At 56.7% G+C, this 22573-nt stretch overlaps 1 protein-coding gene across 4 annotated transcripts in view; it reads right to left on the bottom strand.

Moving 5' to 3' along the window:
• Positions 1–7342: 7342 nt before the first annotated feature.
• LOC130017139 (bcl-2-like protein 1) overlaps positions 7343–22573 on the bottom strand; it is a 52121-nt gene continuing 36890 nt past the window's right edge. For all 4 annotated transcript variants that reach the window (XM_056107840.1, XM_056107842.1, XM_056107839.1 and 1 more), the window contains exon 3: positions 7343–8915. In XM_056107840.1, coding sequence (XP_055963815.1) covers positions 8778–8915 — 138 coding nt within the window. In that variant the 3' untranslated portion in view covers positions 7343–8777. The remainder of the gene's footprint in view (positions 8916–22573) is intronic.

Below are 22573 nucleotides of genomic sequence, written 5' to 3'. Positions count from 1 at the left end.
GCCCTGGCAGTTCTCAGGGGACCATATGGGATGCTGGGAATCGAACCTGGGTCGGCCGCATGCAAGACAAACGCCTTACCAACTGTGCTATTGCTCCAGCCACAAGACAAGAGCTTTCATCCCTGTACTAACTCTCCAACCTCAAATTAATTTTAAAAAATAAAAATTTAAGCTGCCATCTTGCCAGAGAGTAACAGTCAGCATCACATCTCCAAACGAACATGATAGCACCGAATCTTCCCAGGTAGACTGGTCCAGGCTGAGAATTCTGGAGCCTTCTTGGCATGGGATGGGCAGATTCCCCTTTCTGCCTGAAGACACAGCAGCCCACACGGAGTCACACCCGACACCCTCTGACATAGAAACGGCCCAGTTCCACAGCTGAACCTCATTAAGCTGCCAAGCCACCGAAGTTTTCCAGCTTTGGCTGCGGGATAACTCAAAATTTCATAGCACTGTCAGCCCAGTAGGACCACAGAAAAATCTGATGGGAAAGTTGCACAGAAGCCCACCAAGCTCGGTGAGTCTAAACAGTAACACAGAGGCTCAACAAGCACCAAGCAGTATAGCAGATCCTAACACAGTGACATCAGTAACACTACTGTGAAATAAAACGAAGATCACAAATTCACTTTTTTTTCTTTTTGGGTCACACCCAGTGATGCACTGGGATTACTCCAGGCTCTGCACTCAGGAATTGCTCCTGGCAGTGCTTGGGGGACTATATGGGATTCTGGAAATCAAACCTGGGTCAGCTACGTGCAAGGCAAACACCCTATCCGCTGTGCTATTGCTCCACTGCCAACAAATTCACTTTTATAGATCTAAGTTTTGGTAATTACATTTTTCTTTCTGTTGTAACAAATGATATGAAGTAAATTCGTGCCTGCAAGGGGGCAGGCTATGGGGTGTGTGTGGGGGAAACTGGGCACATTGGTGGAGAGAAGGGCACACTGGTTGCGGGGCTGGTGTTGGGACATTTAATGCCTGAAACAACTGTGTTATGAATAACGTGAATCTCACGGTGCTATACTAAAAAGTTTTTTTTTTTTTTTGGCTTTTTGAGTCACACCCAGCAATGTACAGGGGTTACTCCTGGCTTTACACTCAGGAATTACTCCTGGCGGTGCTCGGGGAACCATATGAGATGCTGGGAATCGAACCTGGGTCAGCCGCGTGCAAGGCAAACGCCCTACCCGCTGTGCTATCACTCCAGCCCCCAAAGTTTTTTTTTAAGAAGAAAATTTACTCCAAGCACTGCTGGGCTGACCCTCGTGGTCCCCTCTCACCACAGGACCCAAGTATTGAGTGGTCTGGAGTCTCTTGAGCACTCATGGAAGGTATCCCCCTTACTAAAAAAAAATTATTTAAAATGGAAAACATAATTTTCCCATCCAGAACTTTGACAAGTATTAGAAAATTAATAGTGTTGGCAAAACAATAGGAATCAGGCATCTTTGGCCAGTCAGTTTAGACTGTAACCATTGCTACACATGTACATACAAACACATATATGCATACACACAAATATATATGTACATATTAAACATATTTGATATGCCAAACACAGTAACAAATCTCACAATGTTACTGGGCCCGCTTGAGCAAATCAATGAACAACGGGAGGACAGTGACAGTGACAGTGATGTATACATATATATATAGACACACACATGCACACTTGCATACATGTACACACATAGACACACACATACGCCAAAAGATGGGCACATGAGGTCGACTGCGGTGTTGTTTGGGCCTGCAAACCTCAAACTTTGAGGCCTCTCACGTCCTTCCTGCCTGAAGCAGTCTCCGCACCGGGTGCCCTCAGCCCCCTCAAGGGCCCGCAGTTCTCTGTCCTGGGAAGGGACCTGCCTCTCCCTGCGGCTCTTCTGCTGGGTCCTTGCAGGGGCAGGCCGAGAGTGGCCCTGGGGGAGGGCAGGAGGGAGCGAGAGCTGATACATCCTTCTGGTATTTATGCTCTGGCCTCCTGACTCCCTCTCTCCAAGGAGCCGCACTGTCTGGATCTTTTTGTTGTTGTTTGATTTCGGGTCACACCCAGTGGGACGCAGGGCTTAATCCTGGCTCTGTGGTCAGGGATCATTCCTACCTGTGCTCTGAACCGTAAGGGGTGCTAGGGGTCAGCCGTGTGCAGGGCCAGTGTCCCCAGGCCCCGCAGCCCCACCCTGGCCTGGCTCCTGCCTTCCCTGCCTCACTTCCCACCTCTCACACTCCTCAGCCCCAAATCCTTATTTTGGGCTTCACTTTGGGGAGACCTAGAGCCATCCAGCTCAGTTTGGGACAGCTGGAGTCCCCAGATTAATTCGGGGGGGGGTCTTTAGAGCAGGGGTGGGGTGGGGTGACCTGACAAAGCCTGATAAAATCAATCAATATGGTATTCTTGCCAGAAATCCTGCAGAAAATCAACATAAAATCGGCATCACCAGGGAGGACTGACGCCCGTATGTATTTTACTGGTGAATAACCTCGGGCACAGAGAGGCTGAGTCACTTGTCGAAGGGCACCCAGCTACCTGGGTCGTCTGACTTCAGAGTTCTGCTCTGAGCCATGGCACCATCTTATCTCTCCAACTCCCCTCCACCACCGTCTCGGGGTGAAGTGAGTAGCGCCCAAGCTGGCTTCTTCCCTCCAGGACCTGCCTTCACAGGGACCCACCGCAAGGTCCTGGGAGCCACCTGAGAGTTGTTTTCCAGGTGTCAAGGAGCTTAGCACGCAATCCCGGTGGAACTAGTGTGCTTGCTACATGGGACACCTCCCAGCCACACAGAGACGCTTCACCGCCAGAGGGTCTGCAGCTAAGGACTGGTCATAGTTGTCACAGTGTGGGGTTAGGGGTGTGCGGAGAGATGATACAGCAGATAAGACACTTGCCTTGCACAAGCAGCTGATCTGGGTTCGGTTCCCAGAGCACCGCCAAGGGTGATTCTTGAGCACAGAGTCAAGAGTAAGCCCGGAGCACTGCTGGGTGTGACCCCCAAACCAAAACTAAATAAACAATTGTGGTAGGACACGGAGGCGTCCTTCGTGTGTTCGGCTTCCTTTGCTGGGCTAGGGCAGGGACTCTTTTTTTTTTTCTCTTTCTTTTTTTTCATTAGTGCACTCGGGGTCAAGACTTCCTGACAGGGCCAAAGAGCAGGGGTTAAGGAACTTGCCTTGCATGCAGCCAACCTGAGCACTGCAGCAGGTCACTCCAGAACATTGCTGGGTGTGGTACCCCTGAATCCCCTCGAAAACAAGTCTTGCAGACAGCCATTTTCCAAGCAGGCATATAAGCATTCTTGTGATCTAACTCTGCATTGTATTTATATTTATTTAAATTTCATTTCCACAAGACCATTTCTTCTTTGTAGCATCGTGCTTTACGACTTCAGGGGCTGGAGCCAGGATAGCAGGTAGGATGTTTGCCTTGTATGTGATGGTCAATCCCGGGCACCCCATCTGGGTGACCATCTGCTCTGAGTTCTGCCAGAAGTGATTCCTGAGTGCAAAGCCAGGAGAAAGCCCTGAGCACAGCTGAGTGTGAGCCCCACCACCACCCAAAAATGACTTCCTCAGATGTTAAAATTGGCAACTAATCTTTGTCTATGTGTCTTCTTTGGTTTTTAATAAATCTCCATGCACTGATGTTAGAATTCTGGTCATATGGAGTCTTAATTCCTTCCTAAATAATTTAAACTGTCCTATTTCAGTAGATCCACACATGAATTATAAGTTTGAATAATTCCAATGATAAAGAGCCTTATGAATCTTATGAAATTTAAATGGCCTGATTAAAGCATTTAATTTCTTTTCTTTCCCTCCACTTCTCTCTTTCCTGAGTGCTATATAGACTTGACATAGTTTTAATGTTATCTTTTTTTTCAGTTTTTGGGTCACACACAGCAATGCTCAGGGGTCACTCCTGGCTCTGTGCTCAGGAATCACTCCTGGTGGTACTTGGAGGACCATATGGGATGCTGGGGATTGAACCCAGGTCAGCTGCATACAAAGCAAATGACCTCCCCACTGTGCTATCGCTCCGGCCCTGGTTCAAAAGCTTTATGTCTTTGAATGTGTTCTGGAAATCATCGTTATTTTTATTTATTTAATAAGGGCTTTTTTTTTTGGGTCACACTCACCTGTGCTCAGGGCTTACTTGTGACTGTGCTCAGGGATCAGGCGACCATATGGGGTGCTGGAGACTGGTTGTAATGCAACATACCTGCTGTGCGATAGTTCTAGCTCCTCATGATTATTTTAAAATACCCCCAAATTAAAATCTCATTAGGATCGGAATCCACTTGATCACAATATTGTTTTTTGTATTTGTATTAAAGAAAGGGGAGAACCACTAGAGTATTTAAATATAGTGATAAGGTTTGCTCTGCTCTTCAAGCCAGTTTTCTCTGTGCTTAGGGATCACTCACACCAGGGCTTGAGCCAAGGTCTGCCACATGCAAGTCAAAAGTCCCGACCGCCAAACTCCCTCTCCTGCCACTGTGTGAATCTTTTTAATTCAAAAAACCTCACATGAAATAGTTGTGCTCTGGACCCAGGGGACGGCTCCTTTCTCTCAGCAAACGGTGAAATTTCCCCACGACTCAGTCTGAAGCCCCATCCGGCTTTGCCCTCCCCGTACAATTCCAGTGATTCATGCATGTGCCGTGACTGGATACAAGGTTTCAAAAAATTTGGAACGCTGTATTATTCAGGAGGAAAAAGCAGTGCACAGGATTTGCATAACACTACTATGTTGGTCAAACAACAAAACCCCTAGAAAAACAAAATGAAAAAAACACATACACAAAAAAGGGGCAGAGGATTGAAATGCCTTCCTGTGTTTATGCAAAAGCGTTTCTGGGAGGATATCTAGAACCTGTGGCGAGCCCCTGGGTGGCCAGGTTAGAGGGGCAGGTTAGGCGAGGCAGCCTGAGCTAGGGGCAAGGCAGGAAGCTCTGGTCCTGAATCCAGGAGAACGGTGACCCTGGCTTGGGGCGAGCCGCGGTGCCCTCCCAAGCTGGTACCCGAGGCTTGGGAACACGCAGGTCTTCCAGGAGAGCAGGACGGGAGATACAGGCCAGCCAGGATGCTGGGAGGAGGGCGGCGCCCAGGCCGGCCACCAGGGGGCAGCCAAGCCCGCTCCTGAGAGCGCCGGGCAGGCCCCGCCCCCAAGCCCGCCCCCGACCCCCGCCGCAGTCACGTGGACCCGGCGCGGCGCCCCCGTGCCACGGTGGGTGGGCGCCTCCTGGGCACGGTGCCCCCCGTTTGCCGACATTCATCTCTCGCCCAAGCGATTGGGCCCTTCATCCCGCCTTGCCCATGTCACGACACACGGGCCCTGTTCTCGCCCCCGTTTCACGGAGGACAAAGCCCAGGGGCGTGGGGGTCGTCAGAACCGGCACTCCTTGCGCCTGTCCCCGCCACGCCGATTCTGGCGTCCTCGCTGGTCTCCAGGTTTCCACTTCCAGAACCTTCTCCACACAGCAGCCAGAGGGTAACAGGGGGACTCTGAGCTTAGGACAAACCAGATTCTGCCCTTCTGCCTTTGCTGCCTTTCACCAGAATCCTGCTTCTTGCCTCCCTCCTTTCTTTTTTTCTTGGCTTTTTGGGTCACACCTGGCGATGCTCAGGGGTTACTCCTGGTGGTGCTCAGGGGGACCATATGGGATGCTGGGAATCGAGCTCCGGTTGGACGCGTGCAAGGCAAACACCCTATCCGCTGTGCTATCACTCCAGCCCCTGCCTCCCTCTTTTCTTTTTGGGTCACAACCCAGCCATGCTTAGGGGTTACTCCTGGTGGTGCTTTGGGGGACCATATTGGATGCTGGGGACTGAACGCAGGTTTGTCATGTGCAAGGCAAATGCCCACCTGCCTACTATCTCTCCACCCCTCCTCTCCTCTCAATTCTTACCCACTCTTGTTTGGGGGCAACACCCTGCAGTGCTCAGGGACTATTCCTGGTTCAGTGCTCAGGAGTCATCCTTGGAAGTGCACGGGGCACTGACCATATGCAGTGCCAGGAATCAGACTGAGGTCAGCCATGTGACAGGAAAGGGCCCTCGCTCCTTGCTCTCCCCCATCCCACACAGGCTCAGGTTCCGAATGAAATGCTCTTGGAACACTCATCGTGGGCCTCTTGGTCTGCACTCGCCTCACAAGCATGCTTCGCTTCTGTGATTCTAATGGTTCCGATTCCAAAAACTCAAACCACCTTTGGTGGATATCCTGTCTACAGCTATTGCTGTTCTTGTTCTTTGGGGTGTGGGGGAGTGGCCCTAAGCAGTGCTGAGGGAGTTCAGCCACCCCTGAAGATACCTGACCCGGTTTCCATGCTCACCCGCTGGCCTCTAAGCTCCATCAGCATGTCCCGTGGGATCTCTAAAATGTCATCTTGGGGAGCTGGAGCCATAGTCCAGCAAGGAGGGTGCTTGCCTTGCTAACCCGGGTTTAATCCCTGGCACTCTGTATGATTCCACGAGCCAGTCAAGAGTGATCCCTGAGCTCAGATCCAGGAGTAAGCCCTGAGCATCACCAGGTGTGGCTCCCCTCCATTAAAAAAAAAAAAAGTCATCTTGGCCGGAAAAATAGCTTCAAGGCTGGAGCACTTGCTTTGCATGCAAGAGCCCAGGTTTGATCCCTGGCACCCCAAGTCTCCTGAGCACTACCAGGAGCAACCGCCAAGCACTGAGCTGGGAGTAGCCAGAGTACCACTAGCCATGGTCTCAAACCCTGACATAAAATATGTCATTTCCAGTCCGCTCTTCCCCCATACATATTTTTTTGTGTGTGTTTGTTTTTTGGGCCACACCTTGCAATGCTCCGGGGGTTACTTCTGGCTCTGCACTATTACTCGTGGTAGTGCTCGAGGGACCCTGTCGGGTGCGGGGGATCAAACTTGGTTTGGCCATGTGCAAGGCAAATGCCCTCCCCGCTGTGCTGTGGCTCCTTTCCCTCCTTCCCGCTAGATGTTGGCTTTCTTGCTATACTGCATCCTGTGTCTGCCTCTGCCCTACGATAGCCGAAGTCACCCTGACCCTGCTGCTTCTGTGCTGAAATGGAAGTGTGGGAAGGTTTGGGCTCTGCTTGCTGCAGATGCCCGCTGCCTACTGAGTCCTTGCCGAGGGGGCTCAGGAAGCCCGTGTTGCATGGCCATTTCACCATTTCTCCTCCAGTTGTCAGCTCCTCTGGGCAGGAACTGGCTCTGCCCAGGGTGGAGAGCTTCAGGCTGAGAGGGAGGAAGGGACTTGTCCAAGGCCCACCCCCATGGCAGCAAGGCCAGCGCCAGCCCCAGTGCCCTGCGGCCCTCCTTTCCCCGGCCCACACAAGAGCACCCAGGCCCTATTCACTGAGTCAACACAGTTTATTACTGAACTGCACTTTCACCTTCACACAGACTATTTCAAAGAGCTGGAACAAGTGAGGGGCGGGGGCGGGGGAGAGGCAGGGGCCCCTCAGGAGCCAGGACCCCCGGGCAGGGCAGGGCAGGGCAGGGAGCGTCAGGCCGTTCGGTCTCCGGGCACCAGCTCTCCACGTGCACACGCACAGCAAGCCAGCAGCTCCTCACACATAAATACAGACACGCTTAACAAAAATAGTATATCATCTTCACAAGGAATAAAAACTAGTCTCGAATATGTACAGCAGAGAGCCCGGGGTGGCCAGGGCTGGGCCGGGACCCCCAGGGTGACAGGCCATGAGCGGAGCAGAGGAGGGAGGGAGGCCTGCGGGCTCCTGGCCGGGGCACCCTCCCCTTGGCAGCCCGGCTGCGCAGGCGGGCCGGGTCGGGCCCTCTGCTGGGCCGCCTTCCCGCTCTGCACCGGGCTCCTTCCTGCCCTTCCTGCCTGAGGTAGGGAAGACCCGACAGCTCCCCTTCACCTCTGCCAAGGCCCCTGAACAACCCCTGGACCAGAGGGGCGACCGCCTGGGGCGAAGGTGCCGCAGGCTGATCTTACAGAAGGCGAGGCAGCTGAAGCCATCGACAGCTCTGGGGTGCCGTCCCGGGCCCCCCGTTGGTCCCTCAATCACGGTCATGGGAGCCGGGAGGGGAAGGGGACCGGGGTGGTGCTGCCAGCAAGGCCCACCCTAGCTTTGGCATGGGGTGTTTCCTGCAGCTCGAGCCCCTCCCTCCCCGCTGGGGGACGCTGGGCCTGGGGGGTGGGGGTCAGGGGGGGACTCTGGCCAGGCCAGAGGTGGGGAGAGGGTCCTGGTCCTTGCTTCCTTATCTCAAGCAGCCTGAATTCCTAAACTAGTCAGAAGTGGCCCCTCCAAAGCTCTTGGGAAGCGGGGATGAAAGAAGGGGAGTCTGGGTCCTGGGAGGGAGGGGGGCGGGGTCAGGGGGTGATCAATTCTGAGGCCACAAACATCAAAACGAAGGCAATCTAGTCTCTTTCTGGGGAAAAGGGTCAGAAAACTCTCCAGCTCCCTGGCAGGAAAGCATTCCTGGGGAAGCTAAGGGATAAGGGGGTTCCACCACTCAGGGAGGGCCCTCCAGCGCCCCCGGTCACACCCCCCACCTGCCAGCTCCCATGGGGCAGATTTTGGGGAAACCTTGTGGATCTGAGGCCAGGAGAACTGCACTGTGGGGGAAGGCGGCGCTCACAGAAGCAGCACGGTGAATCCTAGAAAACTAACTGCGGGGCCAGTGGAGGCCCAACCCGGGGCGGGCGGTGTGGGTGGCATGGAGTAGTTAGTTCTCCTGGTGGCGATGGTGGCCGGACAGAGGGGTGTGATGAGGAGTGGAGCGGGGTGTGAGGGCGAGGGGGTGGTCAGTGTCTGGTCATTTCCGGCTGAAGAGCGAGCCCAGCAGAACCACGCCAGCCACAGTCACGCCCGTCAGGATCCAGCGGTTGATGCGTTCCTGGCCCTTTCGGCTCTCGGCCGCCGCGTTGTTCCCGTAGAGTTCCACAAAGGTGTCCTGCGGGCGGGAGGGAGGAGAGGTGCTGGTAAGAGCTGGGCACAGTAGGCACGCGCGGGGAACTCAGACCTAGCACGGGACCCACTTTGGGCCGGACAAAGGGATGGGTAAGTGGGGAATCCGCCCCACTCGGCAGAGAGGGGAGCCTGGCACAGCCGAGAAAATGCTAACGGGAAGGAGCCTGCCCCCAGGCTGGAGTGAAGGAGGGGAGAAGAGAAGGCAGGTGGCTGGTGGCTGGGCAGAGCTGGAAAGGAGGTGATGGGGCGGTGACAGTGCAGGGCCAGTGGGAGCCCTGGAGGGGCTTCCGGTTGCGGTGAGGCGCAGCACTCAGCCAGGAGGCGGCCCAGCCCCTCCATGGGGAACTTCCAAAGGGGACTCGCTCGGCCAGAGGGTCTAGCCTTGACGGAGCGAGAGTACAGTGGGCAGGGCACCAGCCTAGCAGGTGGCTGACCCGAGTTCAATCCGTGGCATCCCAAATGGTCCCCCTGCGCAACGCCAGGAGTGATTCCTGAGAGCAGAGTCTAGTGAATTGCTGCGTGTGACACTCCTTCTCCCTCCGCCAACAGCGCCCCACCCCCCCAACACCAAAATCCCAACCAACCAGAGGCTTTTGTTCCCTCCAGGGGCACATCCAGCCAGGCGGGTTGCTGCATGGCAGAGCAGGGGGGCCAGCTCTGGAAGCAGGCACGTGCATGTCTCTGTGTGTCCCTGTCCGCAGGGCTGTGTGTCCCCCCCCCTCCCCCCGCCACGAGGCTCAGTCCAGTGGGAGGGAAGCAGCCGCCAGTCAGGAGGGAGGCACGTGATGCGGGGAGGAGATTTGGGCCCAATCAGCAGGGCCCAGGGCGCTGGGCTCAGACTAGCCTGTGGGGCAGGGAGAGGGAGCTGGCAGTCCCCTTTAATGAGGAAGCTCCGAACCCCAACTGTCCTCTAATCCTCTCAACAATGCTGCAATTCAGGATGTCTTTCCCCTCTTACAGACCAGGAAGCTGGGGGGGGGGGGGCCTCAGCGGGAGGCCAGAGAGGGGGGCCTGACCAGGTCACCTGTCTTTGTCAGGGGTGGTGACAGATGGGGCCAGACACCCAGAGATGAGTGCGTGCCCCGAGGGAAGGGATCGCTGGCTGGCTCTGGGGCCCGAGTCCGATACCTCTCTACCCTGAGGGCCGGCATTTTCTGTGCATAGGGCCCACCATCATCATCGACCCCCGGACTCACCTGAGAAGCCCAAAGGACTGATGAATACCCGCCTGACCGCCCCCCTCCTCGCACTCCCCCCACACACACTGGTTCTCCGCCCCTGGAGACCAGGTCCCAGCACAGGCGAGCTTCAGCTCCTGCCCAAGGCCTGCTCCTATGGTGTCGCCCCTGAACCCCCCAACCCGGGACCCGGCAGCTTGCCTGGAGATTCCCCGGTTTTTCAGAAGCAGGGGGCGAGGTGGCCACCGCATCACTCCCGACTCGCCCCCGCCCCAGGACCCCCCCCCCCCCCCCCCCGCCCTGCACCTGCAACACTCCACACTCCCTCTGCCAGGGCTCCCTGGAGCCGCAGTCTCCAACAGCTCCAACAGCTGGAGTTCAGGGAGGAGGTCACCGCTCTCACTGTCTGCCGCCCTCCTTTTCTCCCGGGGACTGCTCAGACGCCAGCCCTGTGGACGCCCTCCCTGGCCACCTTGTCTGAAAGGGGACCCAGGCGCAAGAGTATTTTTTTTCTCTTTTCCCTTTTAGTCTTGTCTTCAGGGGAGGGCCACACCCCACACACTATAGTACTCAGGGCTCACTCCTGGCTTTGCACTCAGGGATCATTCCTGGCAGTGCTCGGGGGACCATAGATGGTGCCAGGGATGGGGGGTGGGGGGGGGAGTCAGCCACCTGCAAAGCAAGCATCTTACTATACTATTGCTTTGCTCCAGCCCCCAGAAGCTATGCCTCTTCTGGGCTTCTGGGTCACACCTGGCAATGCTCAGGGGTTGCTCCTGGCTCTGCGCTCAGGAATTACTCCTGGTGGTGCTCAGGGGGACCATGTGGGATGCCAGGGATGTAACCCTGGTTGACCTCATGCAAGGCAAATGCACTAAACACTGATATCATTCCGGCCCCAAGACGTGACACTCTGACTTGCCTACTGCACTGGCAGGGCCTGATGAGAGGTCAGATCCCATTTCGTTTCACTGCAAGCAGGGCCTAGAGCAGCTGTTGTTGTGGAAGTGGGACCACACGCTCCTGAGGGCCAGGCACTGCGGTTCTAGTTCGCGTTCAGCAGAATCCCCAGAGAGCCACAAATTTCCCATTTTCATAGAGACAACCAAGGTTCAGAGTAAGGATGCTTGCCTGAGGTCACCCGGCTAACAGGCGGCAGAGCCAGCACAGGAACCCAGGAAGCCTGCCTGGCGGCGGGCACAGGCTCCTCTCGTGAGAAAGGACTGTGAGGGTGAGTCCAGGGGGTGCAGGGCCGGGCTGTGCTTCCCCGCCACCCCTGCGGTGGTGGGGGCGGTGTCCAGGGCCATGGGGACAGGAGGCGGCCAACATCCTCCACCCTGGCTGGCCCCTGCAGGTGACGGCAGGCAAGCAGATTCCTACACCAGTTTTGACTTCTCTGGTCCCAGATGATGAGAAAGGCGCAGGAAGTCACGGAAAAGCTTGATCTGTGACAATGACAGGGAAGAGACCTGGGCCACGGGAGCATGAGAGAAACGAGGCCGTGGCCGAAGGTCCTGCGATCCCAAGGGGCTAAAAGTCCCACAAGAAACCAGGGACACTGGGGCTGCAGCCAAAGCGCGAGGCCTGGCTCCCTCTCTGGGAACTTCCCGCAGCCCAGGGCTGGCAGGCACGGAGGCTGTGGGCTCGGGGGCCGGCCGGAGTAAACAGGCTGTCCCCGCACGGGCACAAAGCACTCACTGTCCAGGAACGGCCATTCCAGGGTGGAGCGAGCATTTTCACGTCAGCACCACAGGGAACAGGCCGCCCAGCCCCCACGCCCGCATTCCTGGCCCGGAAGGCTCCCGCGGCAGGCAGAGTGGGAGTCCCAGAGGGCCTCGGATTGTGGGGATTGCTTTTGCAGAGAGCAAAATGGGGCGTGCTGTTCCCGGGCGGGTGCCGGGGAGGCAGCGGTGTGGGCACATTTAGCCCACGGTTCACACGACACACTTGGAAACAAACACAGCCATTTTCTCAGCGGGCGACTGCTCTGGATAAATAAACAGGGCTGCACAGCGCTGGCCTGGAGAAGCCGAGATAAGCCCCCCGCCCGCTTCCTGGTGGCTCTGGCCGGAGTGGGGACAGTGGGCTCCGGTAAGCTAGGCAGGCGACTGTCTCTCCAGCAGGCTTGGGGGGGGGGGCTGGGGGGGAGAGAGGGCAGTGTTCAGGGCCATGGGGGACAGGAGGCAGCTAACATCCTCCACAGAAGGCAGATGCCCCAGTCAGCCAGGCCAACCTCCTCAGCTTCCTGCCGTTTCCAGCAGCCAGGGAGTCCAGGTTAGGAAACAGGGGGTCTCTGCCTTGCTGGTGGAGCCCTTTGTGGGGGGAGATGGCTCACGAGGCAGGCCCAAGGTGTGTCTGCAGGAGAGAGGCCCAGGCTCCAGCTCCACCCCTGCATGGTCTCCTGAGCATCACAGCGGGCGATCCCCAAGCACCCCTGGGAGTCACCCCTCAAGTACCAGTGGGTGTGGCCAAAAGTCAAAATAGAATGTGGGTCCCCGGGAGATGCCAAGGCTGTGAGCATTTTCCAATTCCTCCTTCTACCAGGCAGCTGTGGGTGGGTGGCGCTGTGCCACACGCTCTGGGCCCGTGCCCTGCCCACCAGGTCCCCTCCTGGTCATCTTCCCTGCACCCATCTCCCTCTGCTAACCGCCCCGGCTCAGCTTACAAGACTCCACCGTGTCTTCCCAGGGGGGTTCCTGCTTCCCCGTCCTTCCACTCAGATGTGTGTCCCTGCAGTGACCCCAGGGTCCCGTGCGCACCGTCAGTCTGTCCTGAGCCCCCGCCCCCCTCCCCGGCGGGCACTGCAGCCCCAGCCACGAGCGAGGCCCCGTGACAGGGCGTTTGCACTGGTGCCGCTCCCGCCCGAGCCTGGCTTGCTCGATGAGGCTGATGTCACCCCAACAGGTGATGCAAAAAACTCTGGGCTATTACACTGCGTGGCTCTCCAAGGGTCACACGCGTCAAGCTGCGACACCGACAGCGATGGTCTTCAAGTGCCCTGGGAGGCAATTAGGGCAAAAAGGGCCGCAAGACTCATTGGGAGTAGGGGGTATGGGGAAACGGGTTCTGTTCAGGAAGAGCAGATATACACAGGCACGCTGAGAGGTGTTGCGGCTGGGAGACGGCTCCTGGGGAGGGAAGGGGGGCGCAGAGTGTATCTGGTCGCCGCACAGCACACCTGTCTGGGAGGGCCTCTGAGAAAGGGAGGTTCCACATGGGGTCTCCCCCGCCCAGGGGGTATTGGGGATGGGGTGCCATGCACGCACGCCAACCCTTTCTGCCCCCAGCCCAAGGGGGGGGGTTTGATGAGAGTTGAATGACATGGTAATAGGCTCACGGAAGAGAAAAAAATAAATCTGGGGCCCACAGGAGAATGTTCCCACAGAGCAAAGGTGCAGAGGAGCTGAGGGACTCCCTCAGGGGGGCAAGAAGAAATGGCGCTCTACCACCCCCCCACCCCCCCCCCCCGCTGGTGTACCCTGTCAGGGATCAAGTCAGGGAGCTAGAGCTCTTTCCAGATCTTTCCTCAGCCGACCGTCTCCAGCTCGCTCTCTGCCTAAAGGCTGTTCCCCGGCACAGTGTTGGACAAGCCAGGGGACAGGCTGGCATGGACAATGGCCGAGGGCAGCAGCCCAAGTGCCAAGGACACCCTGCTTGGCCACAGGCTGCTGGCCCCGCTCGAGTCGGCCCAGTCCTCAGTTCCCACCCGTCTCGCTCCAGGCTTTCTCCTCACGGCGCGACACCGGTCACTCCATCTCCCTGGCACGGTATTAAGAATCGCTCTGGTGGCAGTGGGCTCCAGCGAACATGCTCATGCCTTCCCTGTGGGTGGCACGTTCCCCTGAGCTGTCCTCCCTGACCACAGGCACAAGCTCACCTGCCTGAGGGAATGAACAATTTCTCAAGCCGTCTCCCCTCCTAGCCCCTGGGCCATCCTGCCACTTGTATTTTCCAGAGCCTGGTGCTGGGCCTGTAACACAGCAGGTGCGTGTTGAATAGCCTTAGACGAACAAGGGAAACTGCTACTTACACGACTCTAACGGCCGTCTCTGCTCTGTATATGTGGAAAGGGGGCTTCAGGGCGCAGCACTCAAAGAAGAGGTGCGCCTCGGGCCTGCTCATTCTGACACCCAGCCACTCTCTGCTGATTCTACCCCTTCCCACAGAGAGCCCAGAGCTGTGCCTGGGTGGCGACGGCACCAGCCGATGCTTCCTGGGTTCCTCCCCTCCAAGGAACAATCCTCGGCCTTCCTGACACTGAGTCCTGGGACGGGTGACCACACTCTGCATGCCCGGGTCCCACAGCAGGTGGGTGAGCCGGCTGGCCTGCCCGGCACCAACAACGGAGCGCCGATGCCGATACTCCAGACCTGATGCAGTGCTCTGTTCCCTTCCAACAGGGTGAGGCTCTGGGCCCGGCACAGGGGTCGAGGCACAGTACCTGGCTGGCACGTGTCAGTCCTGGGGCCTGCTCCACAGCACCACCAGGCTCAAGCACTGCCGGGCTGAGATGAAGAGAGAACCGTTACGGGCCAGGCGGTGCCCTTGAGTCCACGGGAGCGCCTCATTCTAAGCGCGGGAACACCAAGACCTATCCAAAGCAGGGAAGCCAGTTTTGAGGCGGGGGCACCAGGAGTAGCAACAAGCCTCCTTATTCTGGGCCAGGGCCCTGGTCCCTTGAGGAAGGCAAAGGTGGCCCGAGGTCAGCAGCTGACAGAATGTGTTCTGGTCTCTCATCAGCTGAGGGGAACTGGGTACCACAGGAAAAGGATGTGACGAAGCCCAGGAGGGAAAGTGAAACCCTTCCGTCCTGGCTCCAGTGGGGAACAAGAGTCTATGCCAGACGGGCCCTTCCTTCCTCCAGGCCCACCGCTTCCTTCCTGCAGTTATTTTGGGAAAGAGGTAGGTGGAGAAGAGGAAGGGGCTCCCAGCAGCCCAGGGAAAGTGCCAGGAACAGCGGGGCACGCCAAGCCCTGGCCTCCTGGTGGCCCCGAGCCACTCACAGTCATGGTCGGCCCTGGGCCTCAGTTTCCCCGAGGGAGAGGCGGCTAAGTGCCTGCTAAGTAGACAAGCAAGGCCGTCCTTGTTCAGCGATCCCGGGGAGATGGCAGAAAGGGGCGGGGGGTTGGGCGAGAGGAAAGGTCTTATCTCTCTCCTGGCAGCGAGCTGCAGGCAGCGACTCGGAAGAAGTGAGGTTTGTGGTTGGAATCCACTTCCCTTGGCCTTCCTGGGGGAGCCGTTGGGTGCAGCAATGTGAGAGGAGCACAGACTCTCTCCTGCCCTGGGAGACCGTGGGCCGGGAAGGCAGGGGGCGGGGTGGGGTTACTCTGAGATTACTCCTGAGCTGTGCAGGGACTTCAGTCTGCGAGCCCGGCCACCACTCCCCTCCTGTGCCTCAGTTTCCCCTGTGCTGGACGCAGAAGCAGTAGTGGTGTGACCGGGGGCTGTGAGTCCTGGGCGAGGGCAGGTGATCTTGGGGCTCCCGGCTGGGCAGGGCGTGTGTGCTGGCGGAGCCATGCCATCGGGGCTGTGGGAATACTCGGGAGTATCCTCAGAGCCAACTGCATCTCTCTCCAGCTCCCCACCCCCTCAGCAGCTGCCAGTCTCGCCTCCCCCACATCCTCCTCCCCATGAGTTCTAAGAAGCTCGGCCTGACAGATGTGCTCATTTCTCAGAAAAGGAAGTGGTTGTGCCGGGAGGAGATAACACCTCCGCTGGGGAATCGAGAAAGCTATCGGTCCAAGCAGCACGGCGTGGGCGCTCCACCTCCTCAGCTCAGAAGCAGGGTGCCGGCTCCGCTGCAGAGCGAGCACCCAGGGGGGACCGACTGGGCACACACAGGCTCACCGAGAGGGGCTCACGGCCTCCCTCCCTGGACCCCAGGGCTAATACTCCCCGAGCACTTACGAAGCACCAGGCAGAACGCGAAGAGTTTCCTTAAGTATATGAAATCACTTAATCCTCACAATAACCCCAGGAAGTATGTGCTGTTATTATTCTCCAAGTCACAGATGAGGAAACAGGTGCAGGAAGGTCAAGTGACCTCCTGAAGGTCACAGAGTTGATGGGGGGGGGGGTGTTGGGATTAAATCCAAGCAGCCTGGTTCGGGGACCGGAGTGATAGTACAGCAGGTAGGGCGCTTGCCTGGCATGCAGCACCCCTTATGGTCCCCCGAGTCCCAAACAGGACCCTGGCCAGAGCCAGGAGTAAGCCCTGAGCACCACAGGGTGTGGGCCTGAAACAAAACAAAACAAAAACAAGTGACCTGGTTCGAGCCCAAGCCTGAATGGGCCCTGGGCGGCTGCGCATGTGCACTCTTTCCTAGGAACTAACTCTTAGCTCACTCCTGGCGACTCCCTGTCCCCTCTCAAGTAGAGGGTCAATGCCCGCGAGGCCCCTCCCAGCATCCAGGGGGACAAAGCAGGAGACTCACAGACGTGACCTTCCCACTGGCACTGGCGAGCTTCCACGTGATGCTGCAATTCAGCCTGACATTCCATTTCCTGGAAGGGGTTCAGAGAGGTGGCACGGCCAGGTCACACGGCAGGTACCCAGGGGTTCATCTCGTCTCTAGGGCTGTCTCTGCTTCCCTCAGACACTGTGAGCTCGTGATCGGGGACCTACTCCCTCTGGGTTAGAGCACTGCACCTGCGAGCAGCAGGGACTTACGCAGGAGGGGCGGGGGTAGCAACCTACAGGTGACACGGGTGCAGCCTCTGGGGCCAGCCCTCTCCCTGCACCTCCACTGCCTCCTGGGACCCATGCTGGGAGTGCGTCGTGGCGCGAAGCAGTCAACCCCTCCTTTCTGCTCGAGCTGTCCCCAGTCTGGTGCCGGACACGAGAACTGAGACTCGGCAGAGGCGGGAGCACTTCACTAGTTCTAGCACTTCTTACTAGCTTGCTTGGGGCGAGTTCATTCTCTGAGCTGGGACTCTGGAAAGGCCTGGAATTTTCCTCATCGCAGCAATGTGATGAAGAGGAAAGGACCTCACCCATGGAAGAGAGTCTACTAGGTTCTTTCTCCCGGACACGTACTGCAAAAGACCCAGTGATGAGTAAGGGAAGAACACTAGCAGCCAGAAATGGGTATGTTCGCATGTTCCCGCAAGGCCTGAGCACCGGTCTTTGAGCCTGCAGAATGCCCAGGCTTGTCTGCTCAGGGCCAGCTCTGGAGGGCCAGGCCTTGCTAGGCTCTGCCCCAGGGCCTCAACCTCCTCACCCCAGCACTGCCTCCAACTAGCCCAGACAAGTCCTGAGTATTTTCAGCCACCTTTATCTGATGGGGAATGTTTGGAATTCCACAGCAGAAGGCACTGACCCTGGAGGATTTGGGGATGGGAGCAAATCCCTGCAAACCATCCCCCACCACCCGTCCCCCACACGTACACACACTTCTGAATGCTCATCTCCTCACCCCTTATAACCGAGACCTCAAGGCTCCCAAGGAGTTGCGCTTCCTCCGCTCCCATTCCTTCTGGTCTTGTCCCCATCTGTCTCTATCCCAGCCCACAGTGAAGACCTTGAGGTCTGAGAAGGTGAGAGGAGAGCCGGGAGAGTGGAGTCCAGAGCTGTGGCGTCCAGGGCAGGCCCACCTGGAGGCTGGTCAGACAGGTTGCACAAGCCCACCACCTCTGTCACCACCAGGGGGCCCAGAAGCCACTTGCTGTCCTACCTGATGTGGCATGTGACCACCCAGAAATCTTTTTCTGTTTTTGTTTTTGGGCCACACCTGGCAATGCTCAGGGATTACTCTGAGCGTTGGCTCTACACTCAGGAATTACTCCTGGTGGTTCTCTGGGGGACCATATGAGGTGCCAGGAATCGAACCTGGGTCAGCTGCATGCAAGGCAAATGCCCTATCCTCTATACCCTCTCTCTGGCTTCTCACCCAGATATCGTGAATGAGATGATCTGCAGTTCACAGAGGACCTCCTTTTTTTGTTTGATTTTGGGCCACACCTGCCAGTGCTGCGGGGTTACTCCTGATTCTGTGTTCAGGAATTACTCCTGGTGGTACTTGGGGGATCACATGGGATGCTGGGGAACGCATCTGGGTCTGTCATGTGCAAGGCACATGCTATATACGATCTCTGTGGCCCAAGAACCTCTCCTTTTATGGATGGAAAAATGAGACTCAGAAGACGCGACTGGCTTCCCCATGACTTCCTGAGCAATGTTGGGACCTGGTTCAGTGCCTGCCTGCTGTAGGATGAGCCCAGAGTCCTGCCTCTAAGCGAGAACGGCTGCACAGGCTTGGCAGTAGGAGTTGAGTCCGTGGGAAGCACCCAATAAATGTTATTATTTTGTATAGCTAAAAATAAGTGGCCTCAATTGTGCTTTCTGTGGTGTATCTCATTATTTGTAGTCACAAACATAGAAAATAGCAGCGAATGTTTACGCGATACCTGCCTGAATTTTCAAAATCTTGCTAGCAAATTTCCCAACTCCTCACCCCCAACCCCTCATTTTTCTGATGAGGAAACTGAGACCGTGTGAGACCACCGGCTACTGAGTGCAGGTGGAACTCACCAGGATAAATGGCTGCTTCTTCACCAGAGGGTTACTAAGCTCCGTCCGGAGAGCTGAGCCAGTATGCTGACTCCTTCCATTCCCAACTCAGTCCCTGCAAGGCCAGTCCCCACCCCCAGGGCCCTCAAATCTGGCTGTTGTCCTCGAAACCCACGTGATGGCAAGCAGCTTTGGTGGAGCCGTCAGCTGTATTTTCTATGACAGACCATGCCCCATGTTGTAGGTTGACCTACGTGGTTTTAGGAAGGATGAGACAAGATGCCAGGCTTAGCTTGAGATATGCATTTACTCCATACATTGGTATCAAGTGCCCACTAAATGCCAGGCACTGTGCTAAGTGATGGTGATAGAACAGTGATTAAATCAGATGAAAGTCCCTACCAGTGTAAGTTTATAATTTAATGGGAAAAGTCAGAAAATAAATATCGCAGATGGTAATGAGCACCAAAAAGGAAAATAAATGAAAGAAAGAGGGTTAGAGAGAAACCTGGAAGGCAGCAGGATTAGAACACGTGTTTGGGGAAAGCTTCCCTGAGAGGGGGCTCCTGGCCAGGAACCAGAACGAAGGAAGGGAACAGGCCTACGGCAGGAACGGAGTGCGGTGCTGCAGGAAAAGGAAACAGCCGGAAGGCGAAGGCAAGTGGACCAGGGAAGCACAAGACCAGCAAATCCTTCCTGCTCCGCTTTCAAAATAGAATTCTGAATCGGACTGCTTCTCATCTGCTTCCCCGAACCCAGCCGGACGGAGCCGCCACCCGTCTCCTAGATGAGGACCCCTGAAAGCCATTTCAGGACGCTGTCTTGTCCTAGGGTGACACGCGAACATGGCAGAGTTCTGGGTAGAGGACGAACACGATTCGACTTGGGCTGGAACAGGGGCAGACCCTGGCGCCACTGTAGAAGTGAGAGGTCTGGCAGAGAGCAAACCTGCAGGTGAAGGGTGGCAGCTTGGCCTGGCAGGGGCAGGGAGGCAGCTGGGAAGCTGCCAGGGTCAGAGTTCTTTTAGGAAAAGTGGAGCTGAGAGGACTGATGGGCTGCGGGAGCCACTTGCCTCTCTGGTCCTACGCTTCTCATCTACAAAGAGCAAGAAACGAGATCTCTGAGGAACCCCCCACCCCGCCAGATGGATTACTCTGGGGTCCCAGATGAAGAAAGACAAACTTATTTCGACTCTCATGGACGTAAAGCCCTGGAGGGTGGAAGGCAACGAGAGAAGGAAGGCAGGTGGCTGGACAGAGGCAAAGGGCGGGCAGGGGCAGTCCAGGCCACGGCATGAACATGGCCCAGCAGAACAGAGTCGCTGAGCCGCCAGGCCTGACGTGTGGGGTGTGTGTCAAGAGAGGGCCACAAGAGCCTGAGGGAGCGAATGAAGGCAGGAAGCAAAGCCGGGAGGCCAGGGGCTGTGCAAGAACTTCCCAAGTTCTTCCACGTGAGCGAGAGGTGAACCTGGCTCGAGGGCTTCCAGTCCTGTCATCTCTTCTGCATCCAGAACATTCCAGGCTGCAGCTTGAGTTCCCATTCCTCCTGAGTGGGGCACTGCGAGGTCTGAGTGCCAATGGGCTGGAGCGCAGGAAGGAGCTCGGCTCCAAGCGGTCCATTCTGGCCGCAATTTCAGCTTCCTTCCTCTGGCCTCAGCCATGTGTCACTGCTCTTCTTACTTAATATTTTTCGGCGAACTGTCTCCTTTAGAAAAGTTTAGATTGGGCTGGAGATAGCACAGTGGGTAGGGAGCTCATGGTGCCCCAATCAAGTACCACCAGGCGTGATCTCTGAATGCAGAGTGAGGAGTAAGCTCTGAGCACCGCCAGGTGTGCCTCAAAAATGGGGACTGGCGGGTGGGGAGGGGAATGCTTAACATCTTGGGGGGACCGTGTATTAAAATGTTTAATAACGGTTAAGAAGCCTAAACCTATTCTTCCTGCATCTTCCCCTTTCTTAGTGGTGGGCAGCTGCCTCCTTCCAGGCGCTGCCGGCAACAATATGGAGCCCTCTTGATACTCCGCTCTCACCTGCCAGGAAATTCCTTTGGGTCTATATTAAAAATCTACCCTGAATCCTATCGGTACCTCCACTGCTATCACTTGGTTCGAGCAAACATCATTTTCTGCGGGTGTCTAGGAGAGCCCCTCTGGCCGCAGTCAGATCCGAATCATCCACCCCCAGGGGGAGAGCCCCACACCCTTCCACGCAAACCTTCCTCCTCGACCACTTTCTCTTCTGCTCACTGTTCCGGCCACACTCACCTCCTCACACTTCCTCAAACATGCTGAGCGCACGCTTCTCACCTCAGGGTCTCTGCATTTGTTCCCTGGCTCCCCTCTCTGGAATGTTCTTTCCAGTTACACAGTTCACATCCTCAGATGGTGCAGATCTATACTCAAGGCTCAGAGAGACCTTTCCCAATCAATGTCTTGAAAACAAACACCAAAAGTTGCTTACTCATCCCTCACCCTTGGTCTCATTCTTCCTTTTTAGAATGTAAATGCCATGAAGGCAGCTATCCCGAGCAGCTAGAAGGGTGCGTGGCACAGAGTAGACCCCCAGTGTTTGCAAAAAGAGTAGAAAAATGAAAAGGCAACTTATCATATGACAAACAGCAAACTGGCACCATTTATCATGAATGGAAATCAACTGAAAATAAACGCAAGGATAATCCTTGAGCACAGAGTCAGGAGTAGTTCCTGAGTACTTCTGGGTGTGGCTCAAACTGGAATGCCATGATTTTTCAAGTCCAAGGCGTGTCACGTACAAACCTACAGATTCTCCTGAAGATCAACAGTACATATATGATCAGGGTCAAACACCTCTCCAAAGAAGATACAGCGAGGGACAGGCCAGGAGAAAGCTCAACCAGTTGTCACACACATGTCCCCAGACCTGCCCAAGTGCAGACAAAGGGATGGAATCTTGGGACAATGCAGCCAGGTGGACCAACAGGGCCTTACTCAGGGGTTGGGAACATTTTCTTTTTGTGGAGGCCACACCCAGCAGTGCTCAGGGATTACTTCTGGCTCTGAGCTGAGGAATCACTCCTAGAGGGGCTTGGGGGAACCACACAGGATGCCGGGAACTGAACCCAGGTTGGCCGCGTGCAAGGCCAGCAACCTATCGGCTGTACTACTGGAGGGGGAGGAGGGGCAAGGAACTTTCTTCACTAGGCCAGGCACAGAGCTGGCAGCTCGACTGCAGAGAACAAAGGCCAGAGAGGAGCGTGCCAGGCGCGGGAGCCTCACGGGGCTGCACTGCGGGGGCCGGGCAGGCACAAACCTGTAGGTGAGGTCCGTGGAGACCAGACAGCTGAGAGCAGAAATAAAAACAGGCGAGGTCCCAGAGGGTGGCAGCTTCCATCCCGTAAACACCAGACAGGCCTGGGGGTTCAGGTGCAGGCCCGGGGGGTGCAGCCAAGCGCAGGGGTCGGATGGGACCGGGCTTCCCAGAGGACTGGAAGTGGAGCCGAGCAGAGGAACCGCGAACCCTGCTGCTTGTCACGCCAGACGCCAGACATTCGGAGGAGGGAGAGTGAGCCCCGCTCCCCGCCCCCACCCTGCAGATGGTCTCTTCCAGCACCCTCTGCAGCCCCAGCCGGCTCCGCCCACCCGCGCCCCCGGGCGACGGTCCCCTCTAGGGGAACATCCCTTTCCCCATCCCACTTCGCAAACATGGCTGCAGGTGCAGGGGCGAGAGCTAGGGCTGTTGGAACTGCCAGGCCGGCAACGCCTGACCTACATCTCCATGGTCGGGTGCATGCAAAGAAAAATACCAGGGATTTCCGTTGGTGTTCACCAGATGCAGCTGCCAAGCGAAGGCTGGGCCTTCCGAGGCCTGAGAAGCAGAGCAGGGCAAGGGGTGAGCCCGCGGGGAGAGGCACGGGTGGGTCTCCACATTCTTTCCTGGCCTTGAGAACCTCCCTAGATGGCAGAGCACTTTCATCTT

The sequence above is a fragment of the Sorex fumeus genome, unplaced genomic scaffold (assembly GCF_029834395.1).
Source record: "Sorex fumeus unplaced genomic scaffold, SorFum_2.1 ptg000178l, whole genome shotgun sequence".
Classification (NCBI taxonomy): domain Eukaryota; kingdom Metazoa; phylum Chordata; class Mammalia; order Eulipotyphla; family Soricidae; genus Sorex; species Sorex fumeus.
The sequence above is the reverse complement of the archived record's forward strand: the minus strand, read 5'-3'. Positions and strand labels throughout refer to the sequence as shown.